The following is a 19,516-nucleotide window of genomic DNA, read 5'->3' on the forward strand; positions in this document are numbered from 1 at the left end:
AATTTAGGTCTGCTTCCCTTCCTCTCTCTCTCTCCTCCACCCCCTGCTTTCCACTTTTAAGAAAATCAAACTGCTTATTCCTATGTGCAGAGTAAGTAAATTGAAGACACACACAAACAAAACCCTCCTAGGATGTTGTACAATTAAGTACAGATCATTGGATACAATACATATGACATTAATGAAACGGTATCTGCTTCAAAAATAGATTGGAAACATTCATGAATAAATTAAATCCTCTTAATGACTTTTCAAAAATGAAAATGAATGAAAACAATATTTGTTTCATAGGAACAACTGTGTTGCAGGATTCACAGCATATAATTTAATCCTGTTTTAAATTTATATTCTGTTTTCTGGATTCATTTTGTGATTTGTCTTTTAAAATTTCTTTGTAGCTCTACATTGTAAAAAACCTAAAATGTTAAAGATAATAGTTATTATCTGGGTTCAAATCCACTTGAATGCATTAGGTATTAATGTACAGATGTAGACAGTCTTGTTAAAGAAGATATTTGCTCAGTGATCAGTCTGACAAATGGTTTTTATGGCATAAAGCAGTTCTTGTAACTTACGATCCTTTTATTTTCTTTTGCAGGTCAGAAACAAAGTTTGACTCCAATTCAGGTATGTTTAGATTTACAGTGTTTTGCTGAATGTACACTATTCAGGTTAATCTCAAAAGAGTAGTTTATCAGTTCAAGTTCAGTTTAGTTTTAAACAAACTGGGGTAGGTCAGTCTTAAAAAGGATCTTCATTTCTCACCCTCTGAAAACAGCATTATTACTGTGAAACATTTGTTTTCATTCCTTTCATTAGTTCCTGTCTCTTTACATTTTCCCAAAAGATGATCAGGAAGATGTATCTTGCAACAGGCTTTAATTGATCCAGAAAAAATATAGTACAAATAAATGATAGTACAGACTTAAAGCAAATGGAGGATTGAAGTGAAGTTTGAGAATGATCACTGCTTTAAAGGAGAATGTTTTTCTTCCTGGTGGACAAAGACATTTCATGGGAATTTGAAGTCAGTGCAGCCTATCTGTCAGGAAACAGATGATTTGTCATCAAATTTTCGTGACAGATGCATGTACACAATGCATGCCAGACCAGTCTGTAGAGCTTGCTTTAGGAGGTTTACCAAAAGGCAATCTCTCTCAAGTCCTCTTTTTAAAGAATTTTAATGTGTTGTAGGGATTGGGAGGGAAGTGAAGGTCAGTCTAACAGGTTAATGTGTATCTAACAAGACAGAAAACACAGGACAGCAAACAGGGGAACAGTTGGGGAAAAAACAGATATCCTAATACCAGACTGTTATTTATTCAGTTAACTATTCCTGGGTGTTCCTTAAAGTTAAACAATAGTAAATTAAGAATAGTCTGTTGTCCAGAAGCTAGCTGAAATATCCATTGCCTGAAAAGGTCATTCAAAATTGTTAGGATGAAAAAGACTGTTTTAAGCAGAAAACCTGATGTTATTATGGCAATTTTGTATTTAGGCCAATGTTATCTTCTATACAGTTTGCTTAATGCAGTGATTGTAATTGCTTATAATGACATGAATTTTATTATATATATTAATCAGTGTATTTATGAAATAGCATGTTTCCTTTTATCCCAGTTACAACATGATTTGGGTTTGAAATGTGAGGTATTACGTTGTTTTTTCTTTCCACATTAGATTTTATCTTTGGAACTATATGGGAGTGAAATCTACAGCAGGGAGCATTTATATAGCCAATTCCTACATCTTGTATACTTGAGTCATCTTGCTTCTATTATGATTTTAGTCTGTGAGTTTGAGGTTACTTGGTTTAAATATTGCTTGAATGATGGCTGTTCTAAGATTGCTTCTTGGATCTTGACAAAACGGTTTTACATGGGGGGATAGCTTCACCCATTGTCTGCCATTACCCCCTTGCTTTTAGTAAAGTATCACCCAAAAGTAAGGTGTGGAGCAGAGTGTCAAACGTCTCACTTTTCTGTTGAGGGGAGAATGCTCTCTGCAGAGCTTTGATTTGCTTGGTGGATTAACCCACAAAGAGATTTCTGACTTTCTCTTTCGAAGCTGCTCTCCTGTCAGGGGCACTGCTCTCCCTGGGTGGTGACCACAGGGGTTTGGTATTTCCTAGGGAGCACAGGGTGGCCGTAAAAGTTTGGCACTATTGCAGCTGTGGCAAATGCCGGCTCAGTCGGTGTCACCAGGCCTCTGTGACTGGACTCTGTAGGGCGAGCATGAGCTTTTAAATGGCTCCTCTTGATCTGTGCGAGCTCCACAGGCTTGTTTTCCTTCAGCTTGGGTCTGCGTTCTGGGCACAGTTTGTCTCTTATTTCTCACACAAGGGTGTTGGAAAGCCCAGTTGCCCAAAGACCAGAGGACTAGAGTTGCTCTCCTTGCTTTGTGCTTCTGAAGACACTCCTTAGGCACTGTTCTTACAAGGCCGGAGCTCTGGCCTTGTGAACGCCTGAGAGAGTTTTATTTCCCCAAGACCACAAAATACACAGAAGTTGCAAAAGGATTTGGAAGTAAAGACCTTTTACAGGAGACCACACAAATATTTTTATATATAAATGTCAATAAGCAGTAAAAGACTAAAAGACCCGAGATCTTCTCTGTCTCCACTTTTTTTTGCTGCACCTAAATATTCCCTGGATGCACACCAGAATTCTCTGCAGCACTGTTTTGCTGAGTGTCAACATCAGTGAGTACCAAGAACATCAAAGCACTTTGTATACTGTCAGGGATCCAGTATGGGAAGGTCTAGGTCTGAGGAATTTCTTAGATTTATTCCTCCTTTCTCTGCAGAGCCTCACTTTCATCTTCCGCTTTTGATCCCTTTCCCCTGAATCCCTGGGGAAGGCTTTGGTTGGAATAGTTTCAGACTGTCCTGTCATGGGACCCTGGCCACCCCCAAGGTTTTTACGGCTCCTCACATGGTGATCCATTGTGGATTGCCAATGTGTGCAGCTGTCCAGGCCAACCTGGGCTCCTGGTCTCGTGTTCTTTGCCCCAAATGCTGTACTTGGAACTGAGAATTACTGAGGTTTAACGCCTTGGTCTCATCAGCGCTACCTCTTTTATCACAGGTTTCAGGTAACAACCAAGGGTAGATGTTAAAAGATAGTAGAAAAAACAGATTAAGCACACAATTCAAATGGCATTTTAAGAAAAAAGAAGTCACAGAAACTCCATAACCTCAAAGCACATTTCATGGCCGAGGCTGAAAAAACCCTTATCTTTGTGAAAAGTACAGCAGCCTTCCCTTTGCAGGGATAGAACTCAGTTCTCCACCGAGAAGCTTTTCTTTCTAGTCAGATAGTGCAAGCACTTAGAGTTTGTCTTTTATTCCCAATACGAGAGAGCTGAGGAGAAGTGGAGATACTGATATCAAGTCAACTTGTGTCACCCAAATAAAACATCACTATTTTTGTTTCCCCACCTAAGAGTTTGCCATCGCTTTCCAAAACCAGACAGTAAGCCCAGACCTCCTGCTGCATGTGAGCGAACAGGAGGGTGTAGGCAGGGAGTGGAAGGATGCCTTGGTGATGGCAGAGAGGCATCCTCATAAAAAAATATTTCTCTGGTATTGGGGGGATGCGGTGACCTATGTAGCACCACGTTCTGCATAACGTGGGCCTTTGAAGTGTGTAAATGTAGCGTTGGTTTTAAAAGGGCTGCTGCTATTTGACACCGATGACTCTATATTTATGCAACCTCGAGTTCCTTAGAGACACCTTAAGGTATTTTCATATCCCTCGTTTCATTCTGAATTCCCCAGACTGTGATTCCTGAGTAAACCGATGATCCTGCAAACTGGAACAAACATGCTTTGTTCTCGTTTATCTCATGTTACTCAAACAGATCAAATGTTGACTATGAGAATAAGGTAATTTTATTCTAGAATGAATGTTTTCTTCCAGGGAGCGGTTCTACAACCTGTCGTGTGCTCTAAATTAACCCCAGTGTTAATTCCAATGAACTTGCAAGTCTAGATGTGCCCTTGTAAGCATTTATCAATGCTTACTGTACTCGTCTTTCCTAGAAAAATTTGTGAAGCACCGAAGAATTAAAAGAAGTCTTTCTGAAGCAAGTACAAAGTCTGGAATACAGCTTTAAAAGTGCCCAGTACACTCACTGTAAATGTAACCCTGGAAATGTTGTTCAACACTGAAATATTAGGCAAACATTGTCAAAAAAAGATTAATTTGAACTTGAGCATGAACTTAAAAGAAGGCTGTAAAATTCCTATAGTGATGATCGGGATTTATCATATAAATAGCTATAACATCTGTAGGGGACACACATTCTTCACATCATGACTAACAGTTCCATCTGAGAAACTTCTTTTTCTCTGCTGATTCTTTATAAATCTATAGCTGGCAGAATTTCTGTCTCAGAGACCATGGGGTTAGCTTCGTGCTGTTAGAAGATCTTATGAAATGAAACAATTTTGCTTTCCTGTCATAATATGATGAATTACACTGGTACTGAAAATAGATTTTTTTCCTGAAAAAGTACTTGAAAGCAAAAAAGGTTGTAGGATTTTTTTTTCTCAAAATCTGTTAGGGAACAAAGTAAACCACAAAAACCACAACTGAAACAATTTTGTTCTAATTATTAGTATTTTGGCAGTGTCTAAAATGCTGCTTGTGCTATGTACTTGGTTAGCAAATTTTAGAATTTAAGAATGTAAGAACTATATTGGAATAATCAGTTAATGAAAGATTTTTTTTTAATTTAGGGAAAAATAGGTCTTCATGATGCTTTTCCATAACAGGAAGAATTTGTAGGTCTGAAAAGCTGTTGCTGAACACTGTTAATCCCACTTTAGCAACAGACAAATAAGCATAGAAAATGCAAACAACGGTCTCAGCATGCTCACTGGTCACCAGGGAATGGTAATGGTGAGTTTCCTACTACCTACTGGGAGGGCTGGAGCTTTCTTGTGGCATCTTCTGTAATGTTTGGTGTATCCTGCATGTCACTGTGGAGGTGAGCCATGTGATATCCAAGTGATAGTGTTGGCAGTGAAATCACAAAGGGGAAGAAATTTGAGTTTTGTTCTTTGTTAAAAAGAAAGGACAAATCCCCGTACAATACACTTGGCTTCCAGTGGAGTCTCTTTTATGTATATGTCACTCAGACAGTGGGATGGAGGAAGTCAGAGAGCGCAGGGTGCAATAAAGTGACAGTTGTGGCAGCACCGTGCTGTAGAAACACATCCGAGCCCTGGCATAGGAGAGAGGAGTGCCCAGGGGCACACGCTGCCTTCAGCTGTGTTCTGCACCATCCTCTGTGCCAGCTTCCCACTTCTCTCAAAACGAGAGATGCATCTCCAAAAGCCGTTCTTCTGTCTCCCTGCTTCTATTCATATCAAATGAAATGTAGAGATTACCTATGTGATTTTCTATCACCATTTGTGTCAATACTTTGGAAGCATTCCAATTAGTATGAGGAATTAAGCTATAAAAGCCACCTCTGCAGCTAGAGGCTGTGCTGAGAGACATCTACACATGAGCTTTTGTTGGATCCCTGCTGCCCCAGCAGTCAAACACAAAGCAAGTCAAGGAGCCCCCGACAGTTCCTGGAATTTCCTTCGCCTGTCTTGTCTGGGCTCACAGTGCCAGCCAGTGACTCCACAGGTTGTTTCTCCTCTCTGCGCATCACATTTTCCACCAGAATGAGTGTATCCCCATGTCCTCAGCACTGCATAGTGCTGTCACTCTTCTATCCCCATCAAAGTTGCCATCCTTTCCTTTCTCACCTCTTACGTTTACTGGTATCATTCCCTTAATGTGGCCTCTATGATGTCCTAACTTGCCAGGCTACATGATTCAGCACAGGTGGCGGAGAACAGTTGGAGGAAAATTATAAGGTTGGGGGTGGCCACATGTTTTCCTCTCATAAATTTGTCTTGCCAGATGTTCAGCAATAGATTTTCCAAACTCTTGTTATCAACCCTGATTTCCCTTAGCCTGTCAGCAGTTCCAATTTATGAAAGTCATCGGTGCAACTATTGAGAGCACAAGGGACTCTTCGCTCAAGTAAGAAAGAAATGAAAACCAAGAGCCATCTTGTAAGTGAGCATCTCTTACTGACACTTGCTGCTAGGAAAACTCAAAAGAAACTTAACTTGTTCAAAACCTTAGGTCCCTGAAGCAGCAGGGCACTTAGTAATATCATCCGTTGATCAATTGAATCATCTAAGTACAGAATGAACAAATCAATTTCTGAATGTTATTGACGTCAGCTTATTCACCCATGCTGCGATAGAGCGGTTCTTAATTTCTTCTTAGCAAGGCTGAGTGGTTTCAGGAACAGGGAAGACACATTTGGTGTTCATGACAAGATCATATTGACAAGTTAATCAGTCACCCTACAACCAGAGTATTTGATTAAAAAATGTAAGAAGATTTCTTGCAGAGTCTGTAACAGGGAAAAGTGGCAAAATCAACTGAGATACTGAAGAATAAGGTTGCTCCACAGCTTTCTGGGTGAGGCAAGTGACCTGAGCAGAGTCTCTTTTAACTATGAGGAATTAATTCTTTCTCTCTGGCCACCACCAGCACATGAATTCTTGAAAAGGTGCATGAGCTGACACAGAGAGACAGTGGGAGACAGCAACTACATAAGCAGAACAGCAGTTCAGATGATCTTACTTGTCGTTACTTGTCAGTGCTATTTTGTTCTTGGCATTAACGGCTCTACAAGCAGATCGTTAGGGGTGCAATAGCTGGAAAGCATGGTCTGTTATATTTGTTCGGCAGCGAGATGAGCCTTTAGGTCCAGATGCAAGCTGAACCATCTGTTGAATATTTTTGGGGCCATACTGCAATGCGATTTGGAGTATAGATGGCTGGGACATCTCCTGGGTACATCCCAGTGAACTATGTGCTTGTCGCCGCACTGGCCTGTGATAACTGACCATCGCCCCGCTCTTATATGTCTTGTAAAGGATGGCAAAATTGGTCGAATTATTTCAACGTATAGAACAACATCTTAATTTATGGAGGGCTGATTAAAAATCTTGTAAGTGTACAAGCGAGCTTGCTTGTCTAGGATTTTTGAAGAAGGCAGTCAGCTGCCAGAGATTCCAAATGTGTAACTTTCCAGATTCTAATGCTGGCTTTGCAGTTGCAGATGTCTTTTTCTCTCATTTTCTCTGTTCATCTTATTGGTAGCTGAGCTGGGCTATTCCTCACTATTATTGGCATGATTCTTCCCAGCTGTCAAAGTAGCTTAATAGGAAGCCTGTTCATTTCCATAAGCTAGGTCCATGAATCTACCAGTGGAGGTCAGCAGCATTGATCTGACTCACAACAGCCCTAAATCTTTCTAGTGCGAATAATTTGTGTAATGCGGGGGTTTTTGGATAATATATTCCTCCCTCCAAAAAATCCTGTTTGTGTTGTCATTAATGGGGCAAGGACTTAAAAATGCTCTGCCCTTGCGAGTGAGCACACGTGCTCGCTGTGCCCTCGTGCACCATGCACTGCCTGTCCCCATGTGGGAAGAGCTGTGTGTGAAAGGGCCTTGCTCCTGGAGACAGGAATATAATATCAACAAAGACAAATAAAATTTTCTATTTTTATCTTACGTATACTTTAACAATCATTGCTGCTTCTTTCTTGCCTTGCTCTGAGGATCTTGCTGAGAAGGATCTTGCGATGTGTTTAAATTGGTCCTGTAATGAAAATATTTAGACTTGGGTTTTCCATTTTAATGTCATTAATGTAAACAAATTCATCAGATTTATTTAGGAGAAATTTTTTGCCCTTCTTTCTAAGTGCTAAATACAATCTTTTCTATTTTGTATTTCATTACAAATAGCTAAAAAAGGCTGTCTTTAAGAAACAATTTGGCAAATGTAGTCTGAGAAGACATGAGTAATATATAAATCATAGTTTTATTACACAGAATTGGAAACTGTGGTGCTCAGTCAAATTATAAACAATGAAGTAGATTGGTTGAGTATTTTTTAGTCATCGTAAGTAAAGCTGCTTCAGATAGGTTTGGTCTATTGGGGAGTTAGTATTGTTAGTTAGCAAATTGCTCTTTCAAGTTAGCAACATTCAGCAGCATAACATCTTTACTGTTCTGGAGGGCTGGATTTCTTAAATAGAAAAATGATGTGATTTTTGCTTAAACTGTTAATCGCTGTGCAGATTTTTACTGAGCAAGGCTACCTAATTGCTTTTCAAGAGCTACTTGCATTGGAGTTTTGTTCAGTGGACAAAGTAGTAGATTTTTGGAGATACTCTTGAATTCGCCTATACTTACAAACTTCGTAAAGAGTTTTTCTGTTCCTTTTAAATAACAATTCATTCGGTCAAATTAACCCTATTACAGACTAACCGTGATAATTAACTTCGCCATAGCCCCATTTAATTAGCCAAAAATGGAGTATGTGCAAGAGAAGCCACAAGAATGGACAAGGAGGGAGGTTTCTGGTCACAGCTGTGGCTCATTGAACGAGTTATGTAGCTCAGAGGCAACTTACCCACACCATGTAGAGCTCTGGTTGTATTGTTTCATTGCTTTATTAGTACTCTATTCACTTAAACCATGAAGTGTGTGGGGGGGGAAATTGCCTGTCTGCTTTGTAATTTGGAAGCTGAACTATAATTCATTTGTAAGTGGAGTGTTACGGCATTATGCATCATGTACATACTTCTGCAGAGATTTTGAAGAATGGCAACATGGGATACTGTTTAGCTCACTGCGTGGTGCCAGGAAGCAAGAATTCTGTAGGATGCAAGAATTCCGTAGGATACAAGAATTCTTCACGTCTCTATTGGCTTCTGGTGCAGAAGCTATCGTCATCCATCTGGGTGTATATAGGTATAATAGCTGGGGTGTGCAAGTTTGGACACAATTAGGATGGCTGCTTCATATTTTTAATGTTAGTATGGGTATCTGCTGATTCTGTACCTTGTTCCAGCATGTCTGACAGCTCTGTGACCTTGGGCAAAGTACTTTTTCCCTACACCTTATTCCTCCTGCCCATTGCCTGTCTTGTTTGTGTACATGGCAAGGCTTTTCAGGGAAGGACCTGTCTCTTGCTATTAGGCATCCCAAGACCTAGTGCAGTGGAAAGACTTCCTCAGTTGATATCACCTCTTAGGTAAGCATCAAATAATGGGTGGCCTTTACAAAGTGTCTCCTTTAAGACTAAGTAAATGAAGTTATGTTAGAAAGTCTCTGGAAAGCAATATAAAAGGCAACATGGTAAATGTGTTCAACTGAATTAGAGTTTTTCACTCTGCCTACACAGTGACCCGTACCACAAAATTTGTGTCAAGGGGATCTCAGTTCTGTGCAGAAGAAATTCAGTTCGTGCAAATGGTCTTCCCAGGTCCAAAATCTCTCAGCTAATTGAACAGCATGATTTCTGCAGCAGAATGTATGACTGTGGCTATAGATAAAGGCCTAAAAAAGCCTAATATGCAATAATAGTGGAGTTTAAATGACATGTAAGTATAATCCGAGGGTTTAGGCACATAGGACAGAAAATACTGATAGAATGTAAAACTTCCAAAATCCCTTTAAGAATAATAATTTTCCTATCAGCGATAGAGGTCTAAGAAAGCAGGTTTTACCTATTTATCACAGGATCATTCACCCATGTATTAATTTCTGAAGAAAACACTTGTATTTGAAAATGCAAATGACACTTAAAATAGTGGGACTTGGAAGATGTTAAATGTTCTGGTCAACATCAGTTCATGAAATCAGTTTGAATTTTGCAAGAATCTGAGCAGTCTGATCTGTTCTGCAGGCCATGAGAAGTGAAGATGATCTACACTCGTCATGGATCAGTTCTATGCCATTTTCCGTTATTGTGGAAATAATACTGATTTTGAAGGGAAAAGGAGGTGAAAGCAAAGAGACAGTACCCTGTGAATATTGATGAATTCTAATAAGCAGTTTGTTAATATATACTATATTTGATATGATGTGATGGATTCTTAGGAGAAATTGATTTTCCCTCCTTAAAAAGTAGTCTCTTTTAAAGCTGTATCTCTCTGCCAATATGCCTGAATTTACTCCGAATCAGTAAATGCCTTGCTTATTCTAGAGGTCCACGTTGAGTCTCCACTGCAGGTCTCTGCTCTACCCTTTGGGAAAGTTTAAAAAAAGATTTTAAGTACTTCCATTCCCTTTTCATTTATTCCCACTCACCTGAGAATTCCTCTTGCTCCCTTTACTGGTGAATAACAAAAATTTTCATCTTTTATTTTTCTGGAGGCCGAGCAGCTGAGGACATGGGGCTGGGGTCCTTCCTTGATTTAGGCAGTAACTAAGGCTGTGCTGGGAAATCAAATGCTGACTCCATAATTCCTAGACCCTTCTTTGGGTGGATCACTGCATCGATTGTCCCATCAAAAGGCATCCCTTGCTCCTCAGACCACTTTTTTTTCCCTACCTCTTTGAAAATCGACCAGCTCAAAGGAGGAGAAAGCAGAGTAGTTTCTGTGAGATACTAAAATCCAGTTCCTACTTGACTTCTCATGGAGGAGGGAAGTTCTTCTGTTCATGTGATGCCCTACTGAATCAGAGGGAGATGATGAAAAATGTGGCTCCTCAGCTGAGGAGCACTCCCACCTTTTCATCCACAGCATCTGGCAGCTGCTTCACATTGTCTTTTCAGTTTCACAGTAAAACCAAATCAAACCAAACTTAACCAAACTCCCTGGTTTTGGCCAAGGGAGAAGAATTGCTTAGGATGCTTTTCTTCATCTACCGTGGCTCTCCCTTCCTGCTCTGAGAGGAATCCACAGCTTCAAAAAGGACAGCAACAACTTGAGCCAGCAATAGCATCATTTAAGCTGTGGCCATCCAGATGTGCTTGTCAATGCTGTGACCTGAATTGGGCCCAGAGGAGATCTAAGGTTGTGTAAAACCACTGGGACAAGCACCACACTGCCAGCCTCATCGACCTCTGGGACAGATGAGAGGGCAAGACCTTGGCAAGACCTCAGCATCCATACACTATGTGTCAGATGGCTCCTTTGATTTCAATAGCTTACCTATGGGACAGTGAGCAGCCAAGCACTGGGCAAAGAGGTAGTTTTTGCCTGCGTGCCTTGATGAATTCAACAGGACAGGATGGTTATGGTCAATGTGTCCACTCTTTTTCTCATTTTCTCACTACCATGAAGTGCATTTCCCTGTTTTGGTTTTAGGCCATGTCTCATTAAGGGTAGTACCTTTGTGGCTAAGTGCGTGTCGTCCAAAATGACATATCGTCTGTTTTGATTAGCGTGGCTTATGGGGTCATGAATTTGAACAAGAAAAAGGTGAAAGCTGGTTTTGTTTCTTCCCTCTGGATTTGTCAAAGGTAAAAAAAAAAACCTTAACATCTTTTCTATACAAGATGATGAGAATGATATCATCCAGTATTAGCTGAAACTGGAAGAAATCTCTTATTTGAAAAAAAATACCTGTTTCATGTCATTAGACTGTGCAGACTAGCCAAGTGATAATTTTTAACAACAGAAGATTCAATAAAGATTAAAATATTTCATGTTTTTCTTTCATTGATATAGAGCTGTAAGTTTAACCATATGAAAGATATGTCAGCTTTTACTATTTCACATCTTAGTCTTTTATCAGAACTGATTTCAGGTTTTGTACTGCTAAAAGTAAAGGCATAAATACAAGCTGCTTTTAATCAAGCTGGCATGTTCAGTGATCACCATCAAAATCTTTACAGTGTTGATCTGAGTATGAAGCAAAGAACATTAATTTGTCTTTTGTTGACTTAATTTAGTGGCAACGACAGCCTTTAACATGTAATGGTAGACAAGTTTGTGTCATACCATTGCAGCTGCCATTGTACATGTGAACACCCATCTGCTTAGGATTAATTTCTAAGTCAAAACACCAATGAGGTCTAATGCTGCCAGTTTAAGTCAGACACAATTTGCACTGAGTTTTATGCAAGTAAGGACAGCACAATCAGGTCTTAAGCCAGACAACAGTGAATTAAGTTACAAGTATTTCTGCAAGGAAAGAATTGCATCCCCATGTGATCTGATCCGGAGTCTTGGCAACCTTGTTTTCCATCAGAGGCTGAACTACCGTTCTCTATTCTTTGGTATAGCACTGTCATGCCTGCCTATTGTTCTTTACAGAGTAAGTCGTCCCAGCTTTGTCATCAGCCATGGTTCGGGTGTCTGAACAACCTTAGATCTGTGTGCCCTTCTCCAAATACCATGCTTATCAAGATCACAAAATCCAGATTCTCAGCAATTGGTTGTGCTGAATAAACCCTGGTGCATCTAACTTAGCACTAGTCTTTGCTCTTCTTTACTAGCTGTAGCAACTGATGTGCTTTGATTATTTGCATAATAACCTTTTCAGGTTATCTCTGTGTCCAGCTTTCACACAGTCCTTGTGTGTCTGGAGAAATGGCAGCATTGCATTTGGAGGGATGTTTTGTACAAGCGATTGCCATATCAGGGGGAGCAGGATCATCATATTTAACTGTAACCATCTACCTTAACATATTCCTCTGAGCTTCGTCCAGGGTCAGTTGGAAGATATAAACATCCTCAGAGGGGTTCATCCCTTCTGCTGGAGAAGTCCGTCTTGGGGTGCACTGAGTCACCCTTGTGAGTGCCCATCACCTTTAGAGTTGGGCATGGAACTGTTATGGTTAAAGTTGGGAGAGATCATCTCCATCTGGAATGGATGTGCAGAGAGCTGGGGATGAGTGGGTGTGATCCCCAAGTCACTTTCCACAGCTGTCACCGTGGAGGTGTAGTGGGAGAAATTAATAAATTTAAGAGGAGAGCTACCCAATTACTTTCAAGTTCTTCTGCTGGATGTCAGTAAAACACCTGTACACAGAGGTTGGGTGCAGTCTATTTATGGGAAGGATTAATTTACCTGTGATTATTTTAGTTCTGTTACTCGTATGCCTTTTCATTTCCCCTTCCCATCCCTTCCCATCCCTTCCCATTCCTTCCCATCCCTTCCCTTCCCTTCCCTTCCCTTCCCTTCCCTTCCTTTCCCTTCCCATTTTCCTTTCTTTTTTTCTCTTTTCTTACCTTTCTTTGTAAACACCAAATCTGCTTATGTGTCTCCAGTTATTGTTACCCCAGAGAACTGTAGCAATTTTCAGCTCTTCCTCCTGAGTTATGACTAAGAATTGTCAGATGTGAAAAAGCTGACAGAATGTGGTTTTTAAATAGATCATTCACCACTGTTCATCCATTCATGGGCAGGAAGAGAAATATGTAACTGAAAGAGAGGTGGTAACGAGAGTGAATAAAAAATGTTGGAGATGTATTAAATTTAGCTTCAGTTAGGGTCCAAATATTAAGCTGGTCTTTTTCATGTTTCAGAAAGCATGTGGAATTTTCCAAAAGCTCAGTAGGCAGAGATTTTGCTGCTTTTATGTTGCGATTCTTGAGCATTTAGAAAGTTGAAGTCTTTGAGTCTGTGTTAACCATTCTAACCAAGTTAAGGACACCTGACACAATAAATGCAGATGCAAAAACTGAAAGGTATATTTTTAAAACATTAAAATTTAGAAATACAAGTGTTCTGTTTCTGCCTCTTACTTTTCAAGGAGTTAGTCATGAGAACAAAATTCCCTTGTTTATGTTCTCATTTTAAAAGTGTCTACCCATAAGATTTCTGGTGTTTCCAAGTGCTCATATATTCACTTCCATACTATTCTCTCCCTTTGAGTCAGTGATTTTTTTTTTGCCCTGCTACACACTTTATATTTAAGGGATTTAAATGGAGTCCCAGGAATACAGGTTTGCAGAGGGGTGGGATTTTGAATGTCAATTGTCAGTGCTGATCGAATATCTGGAAACTGATTAAGACATATTTAGGTTGAAGAGTGGTGGAAAACATGTGTGGGCGAATGAAAAATCTCCTGCATAAAATATTGTGTTGAGGGCATTAGGGCTCTGGAAACAAGTTTAAAAGGCAAGAGGGAAAGATACAGTATTTCACTGAAATTTCACCTCTCCCTGCTTCCAAGGATAGAAAGAAATCCCTGATTAGAAGAGAACTGTCAAAGCTGGGCTTTAGGTCATGAGTTAGTGTTAGACTGTGGCAAATTGAAGTTACATTGGCCATCACTTACCCAGTTAACTGGCTTTTCTCGAGAACAGAATTATAGGAGCTCTCACCTTAAATAATTCTGTTTTCTTTACTGTCTGCATGTTTGAGACTCTTCCTTTGCCCCACAACGATGGCATATCTCAAGTGTACCCGGATCTGTGTCATTGTGACAGTGTGATTAAACAGGGCTGCATTTTACTGTTGAAGAACAGCATGATCCTGAAACCCATGCTGGCAGCTGCTTTTATTCCTTTGGTTCCAGGTGTCCCAGTATAGACCATATAAAAAGTAAGTCCCACTCCTAAAAAAGCAGAGAAATGTACAAAGCAGAACTGTAATCTTAACTCCCTTGCTCTAGCCTCTGTAGAAGTAATTTCTTTAATGATACGTTAACATAGGTTTTCATGTTCCCCTTTGCTTTCTCACACAAGGAAGGTCTGTGCCCAAAGGACCTTCTCCTGGCCAGGACATGTCACAGACCAGGAGACTTCCCAGTGGGACATGCCGTCTCCTGGGCTCTTGTTTGTGGAGGAGGGAATGAGTTCCTGACCACCTCCCCACCTCCTGTGAAGACTATGCACAAGTCCAAGTCTGAGACCCACGTTGTCACACTTGACTGTGTCTGGGTGAGAGTGAAGACGCAGACCTTCATCTAAATGCCCTTGGCCTTAAGGTGATCTGATCTTCCTTCATCAGAACAAAGGGGTGGACCATACAGAGACTCTGTCCATCCATTCCCATCTTCATCTTCCCACAGTGAAGGGGGTTATTGGGAAACTTCAGAAGCTGAAACCCATGGGACTTCCGTGGGCATTTTGCCTCTAAGAATGTTTTTACTTATCCACAAATGATTGAGCTCTAATGAATTTCTCATAATTTGTATGAGCAGTAACAGTATATTTCTTTTGTTCCTCTGCCAATAGTTCTTGCATATTTTTTAAAATTTTCATAAACTGTATTGGCCAGTGCCAGGCTTAAACCTTGCACAGATGGAAGTGGACAATAACATTAAAATGCCTAAGTAATCAAACATATTACAGCCTGCAGTTCTACTTTAGCATTTGGATAGGAGCATGTTACTTCATATTTGAAAGCATAAAGGTGGTCTGCTAAAGAAGCTGAAAGAGTAAGGCAGGGTGTTCTTCAAATTAATAAAGATTAATAAATGAAGGGCATTCAGGGTCATCTTCAGTGCAATGTAAAGAATAAGATTATCTAAGTTATGCAGACATTCTACCTTTAATTCAGGCTGTATTTACAGAAACTTCCCACCCATATCTCATTAGCTCAATGTTGTGGTTTATTTGTGCAAGTCTGTTTTAAAACTAATGAATGATGAGGAATTAGAGTTACAGCAGTGATAGCAGGTATTTAAAACACATTGAAAGGAAGAGTGAAGAATGCTACACTCTCAGGAAAAGAACCGATACTTACTGAAGCCTGGGTAAATATTGAAATGATCTAATAAAGATCAGTGAAGAAAAAAATAAGAAGACTAATCTCATGGGATGGACATAGAAAAGTCAATTGTTAAACACAGGGGCAGCAGAAAGATGCTAGTACAAAGCTGCAAATAAAATTATTGTTTGCCCTGCTCACCCAGTTTACATATCTGTATGGATGTGTGGCCTTTGCTATACATTTTTACTGTAGATAGTGGTAAAATGTTCAAATAGAGGGGGCTAAAGTTAGTCCTAGAGGCTGGGGCAGCCACAGCTAGAACTGTGAGAACAGTCAGACTTTTTATTTGGGGACCAAACCTGTACATGGAAACAAGGTGGGGGACTTGTAGGTCCAGGGAAGTTTTCTTTAAGCTGGCAAGCAGAAATAAAAGATTTCGTTTTTTTCAATGTATCGAACTGGAGCAGGGTGTATACCCCTCAGATTTTTTTAGCAAAAATTGATAATTGGAAAGGAAACATTTCAAACAAAGGCTTGAACTATATGCTTTCAAAACGAAGAGTCAAAAACAGTTGAGCTATTTGAATTTTGTCCAAATTATCCCATTTTTCCAGTCGAAATTTTTTACAAAATTTGAGAAATTTTCAAAAATTTTTCTAGACCCTTAGAGACTGCTGTTTAAGGCAGTTTTATTATTTAGAAATAAACTAAAAAAAAAAAAAAATCCCAAACCTGCCATCAACTCAAAACTCAGGCCCAAATTAATTGGATGCTTAATTACTGGTACCCACAGGTTGGTCTCCTAGATTGCACAATCAGCCGGCTGTGATGGCCTTTCTTTTCGGTGCTGCCCTGATACAATGCAGCTGAACCCCCTCAGTGACGTCTGGGAATGCCAACAATAGAGATGATCAGTCATTGCACTCACAGCTCTCCAAAGGGTGATCACTTTGATTCAGGTCTTTCTAGAAAACTATTCATAGTTTTGCAACTATTTTAGACTTAACATGTCTTAGGGTGTAGATTAAAAAAATGGGTCGCTTGGACTAACAGCATGAAACCAATATTAAACGTGGTGATACCTGTGCTGGACGCTGAAGTGTAAAGGTCGAACACTGAAAGTTTTGCTACTGAGGCTGTTTTGGATACAACAAAGTAGGAATTCTTCCTCCTCCCCACTCCACCTCCTCTCTCAAAAATACAACAGATCAATGAGATGGTGCCTCGTGCAAATGAAACACCATCCCGTTTCACATTAAAATGTACAACTGTTTTATTCTGACGGAAGGTGAAGCTCTGAAGCTGATGTCAGATAGGGCCTGTACTGAAAATCTGCAGGTCATTAAGCTGCCTACAAGGGAGGGAAGTCTGTTTTTAAGGTCCATTTTGGAATGTGGGTCGGAGGTCCCCAGATCCTCCAGTTCTTGCTCTAAAGCCAGAAGCTCCAAGGCTTGTTTGGGTTTTCTGTGAGATGCTTTATGGACTGTTGCTTGTGGCATGGGAACCAAGTCATTTTTCAGAATCAGATTGCGCTGTTGGCTCTGTTCTTTTCCTGCAGAGATTTGGACCATATTTTACTTCTTTAGTTGTTTCATAGGAAGGAATCCTATTGAGAACACCTGGAGTGATAGCATTACAGCATGAGTACTTAAAACCGTGGATGTGCCTCAGCTTCCTGGGGAGCTGGGAAGAAGTTAAGGAGCACACGAAGGCTTCTGGGTTGACTGCAAACTGTTCAGGGTACTAGATGCCCTTTAAATTTCAGTGGAGGTTTCTGCTTCGAACAGTCCCTTTTATGTGACCCAAAGCAGACCTCCCCTGCTCCATAGCCAGAATGTGCATTATTTTGGTTGCAATCTGATGAATGTGTGAAGGGTAGAGAAGGAAAACCCAGCAACCCAGCATTCCAGTCCTTCCCCATCCCTGCAACTTCCATTGTTGCAATGCTGCTAAATCCGCTTTGCCCACTCAGAACTTAAGTAAACAGGCATTGTACTTGTGGGGAGTTATGCAGCATTTAAAAAAAGGTCTGAGTTTGTTGAATAGAGTTGGATCAGTACTGGTGTAGCTTGGTGTCAAAGGTTACATTTTGTCATATTCAAGATAGGGTTGGGAACTGCCATAGTGTAGCTTTTCTTGAGTGATCTGTTTTAAATGCTCACAACATGCTTAGAGAATGAAAAGTACAGTATGTTTCAGTCCCTTTCCTGGAAAGCACATCCTCTGCTACCTGCTCTCTGAGAAAAGATTTAGCCCAGATAATAACCCAGATAATGTATTTTAAATTCTAAATTTGCATACTTTGCCTTTTGTAATGCTGAGACAGAGATCTTTGGAACAGAGGGATTACAGGCTTATTTTAATTATAAAGGCACTGACCTCAAGCAGACTTTCAGTCAAATCTGTTGTTCATGTAGTCAGCTTACAGTCATGTTTCTGTGATATTAGTGTGAAGATGTAGTGTCAGTGCTGAACTCAGAGGTTTACCTTATTCTAACTGTAGAGTTTCTGTCAATCGGGGACACTGCAGTAAGTCATCACAGCAGTATTTCTGTCATCCTTACACTCCTTGCCCTGGCCTTGCATTGCCTCCAGTGGTTGTTTAACCTCTCTAAGTTAACTGTTTCAGCTAGCTAGCACAGAAAAACAGCTGAATAATTTTCTGCTGGTTTAGTGAACTGAACTTTCTCCCCACAAATGGACACCAGAGCCAGTGAATGGCGAGGAAGCAGCAGAACCAGGACAACTGAGAGCAGTGGCAGGAGAAGGGCAGGAAGCTGATTGATTGCTTCAACCATCTTATGACACTTTCCCTTAAGTCAGCCTTGCTAAAGCTTCTCCATTTTGCATACAAAATATTAGAAGTTGATTAGAACAGAAGCCTCCCGTGCATCTCCCATTGGACCTCCCGACCAGCAAGTTACTGGCTGTTCTGGGTTGAGTGGGTCTTTGGTGAAGCAGAGACATCCCTATGAAAACATTTGATTCCAGCAAGCAAGCATTTCATGTTTCTTTTGTTTGAAAACCTGTTTTTATGGAAGACTTCCTGCTGACCCCTTGTCAAGATTTTGTGTTTTGCCTTCTCTGGTGAAGGTCTCTGTAAGACTTTACTTTTAGAATGAGCCACAAACTCATCTTTCAAACCTAAACAAAATCTCTGTGCAGCTCCTTCCAGAATCCAGTCTAATCAGGGCTACGGTTCCTTGACCTCACACTCCCAAACACACACTGCCTGAGAGGAAGCTCAGACACCCAGTTTGCTGCCTTTTTGAGTGAAAAAGAAAAGAAAGATCTCCTGCAGCATAAGGAAAAAATAATGAACAGAAGAAAGTGGAAAGGCTGAAAATGAGAATTTGGACACATACGGTAGTAACAATTTAATCAAATTAAAATCTATGCCTGCAGCTACTTTTCAGCTTTGCTATTCTTGCTTACTGTCAGTTGGTGTGGACTATGTTTCTGCTGGCTAACTTCTGTTTTGTTAACAATTCTTATTCCAGTCAAGCCTCACCTGCTTCTGTCTCCCCACTTGCTTCATCCCAGGGCTCTCTTGGCAAAATGTCTTGGCAGTAAGGAACCAAATAAGCAACTGTGTGTTAGATGTGTGAATCGAATTTGCTTCAGTAAGTTCAGAATACCTTGCAAACTCATTCGGCGCTATTTATGCAAGGTTTCAGCAGAGTTTACTTTTGAAGTAAATATTAAAGTGAAATGAGGTACAGCGCTGTCATTGAATGCGGAGCATTATTCTACACCTTGTCGGGTCTATTTTTTCCACAAATACAGTAGTGGCAATTGGACAAGGAAAAGATGGATAGGATGAACAAAAACAGCGTTCCTTTCCTGAGCGTGCCAAAACCGTTCTGTAAATGTGGCATTAAAAAAAAAAAAAAAAAAAGACCCAAAATCACATGGCTGAAGTCAGGCCTCCCAAGGAAAACCTGCACTACAGCAGTTTGCACAGGCTTGTGTATCTCTTCATTTAGTGTTTCAGACCCTCCTTTCCCTTGACATTAGAATGATCATTTGT

General features: G+C 40.3%; 1 protein-coding gene across 1 annotated transcript in view; it reads left to right on the forward strand.

Annotated features, from left to right (window-relative positions):
* The window catches only part of MSRB3 (methionine sulfoxide reductase B3), an 88,071-nt gene that overhangs the window by 47,332 nt on the left and 21,223 nt on the right, over nucleotides 1–19,516 (forward strand). Inside the window, 1 exon segment of the mRNA XM_065658266.1 lies at nucleotides 599–627. Within this exon segment, the coding sequence (XP_065514338.1) occupies nucleotides 599–627 (29 nt within the window).

The sequence above is a fragment of the Caloenas nicobarica genome, chromosome 1 (assembly GCF_036013445.1).
Source record: "Caloenas nicobarica isolate bCalNic1 chromosome 1, bCalNic1.hap1, whole genome shotgun sequence".
NCBI classification, from domain to species: domain Eukaryota; kingdom Metazoa; phylum Chordata; class Aves; order Columbiformes; family Columbidae; genus Caloenas; species Caloenas nicobarica.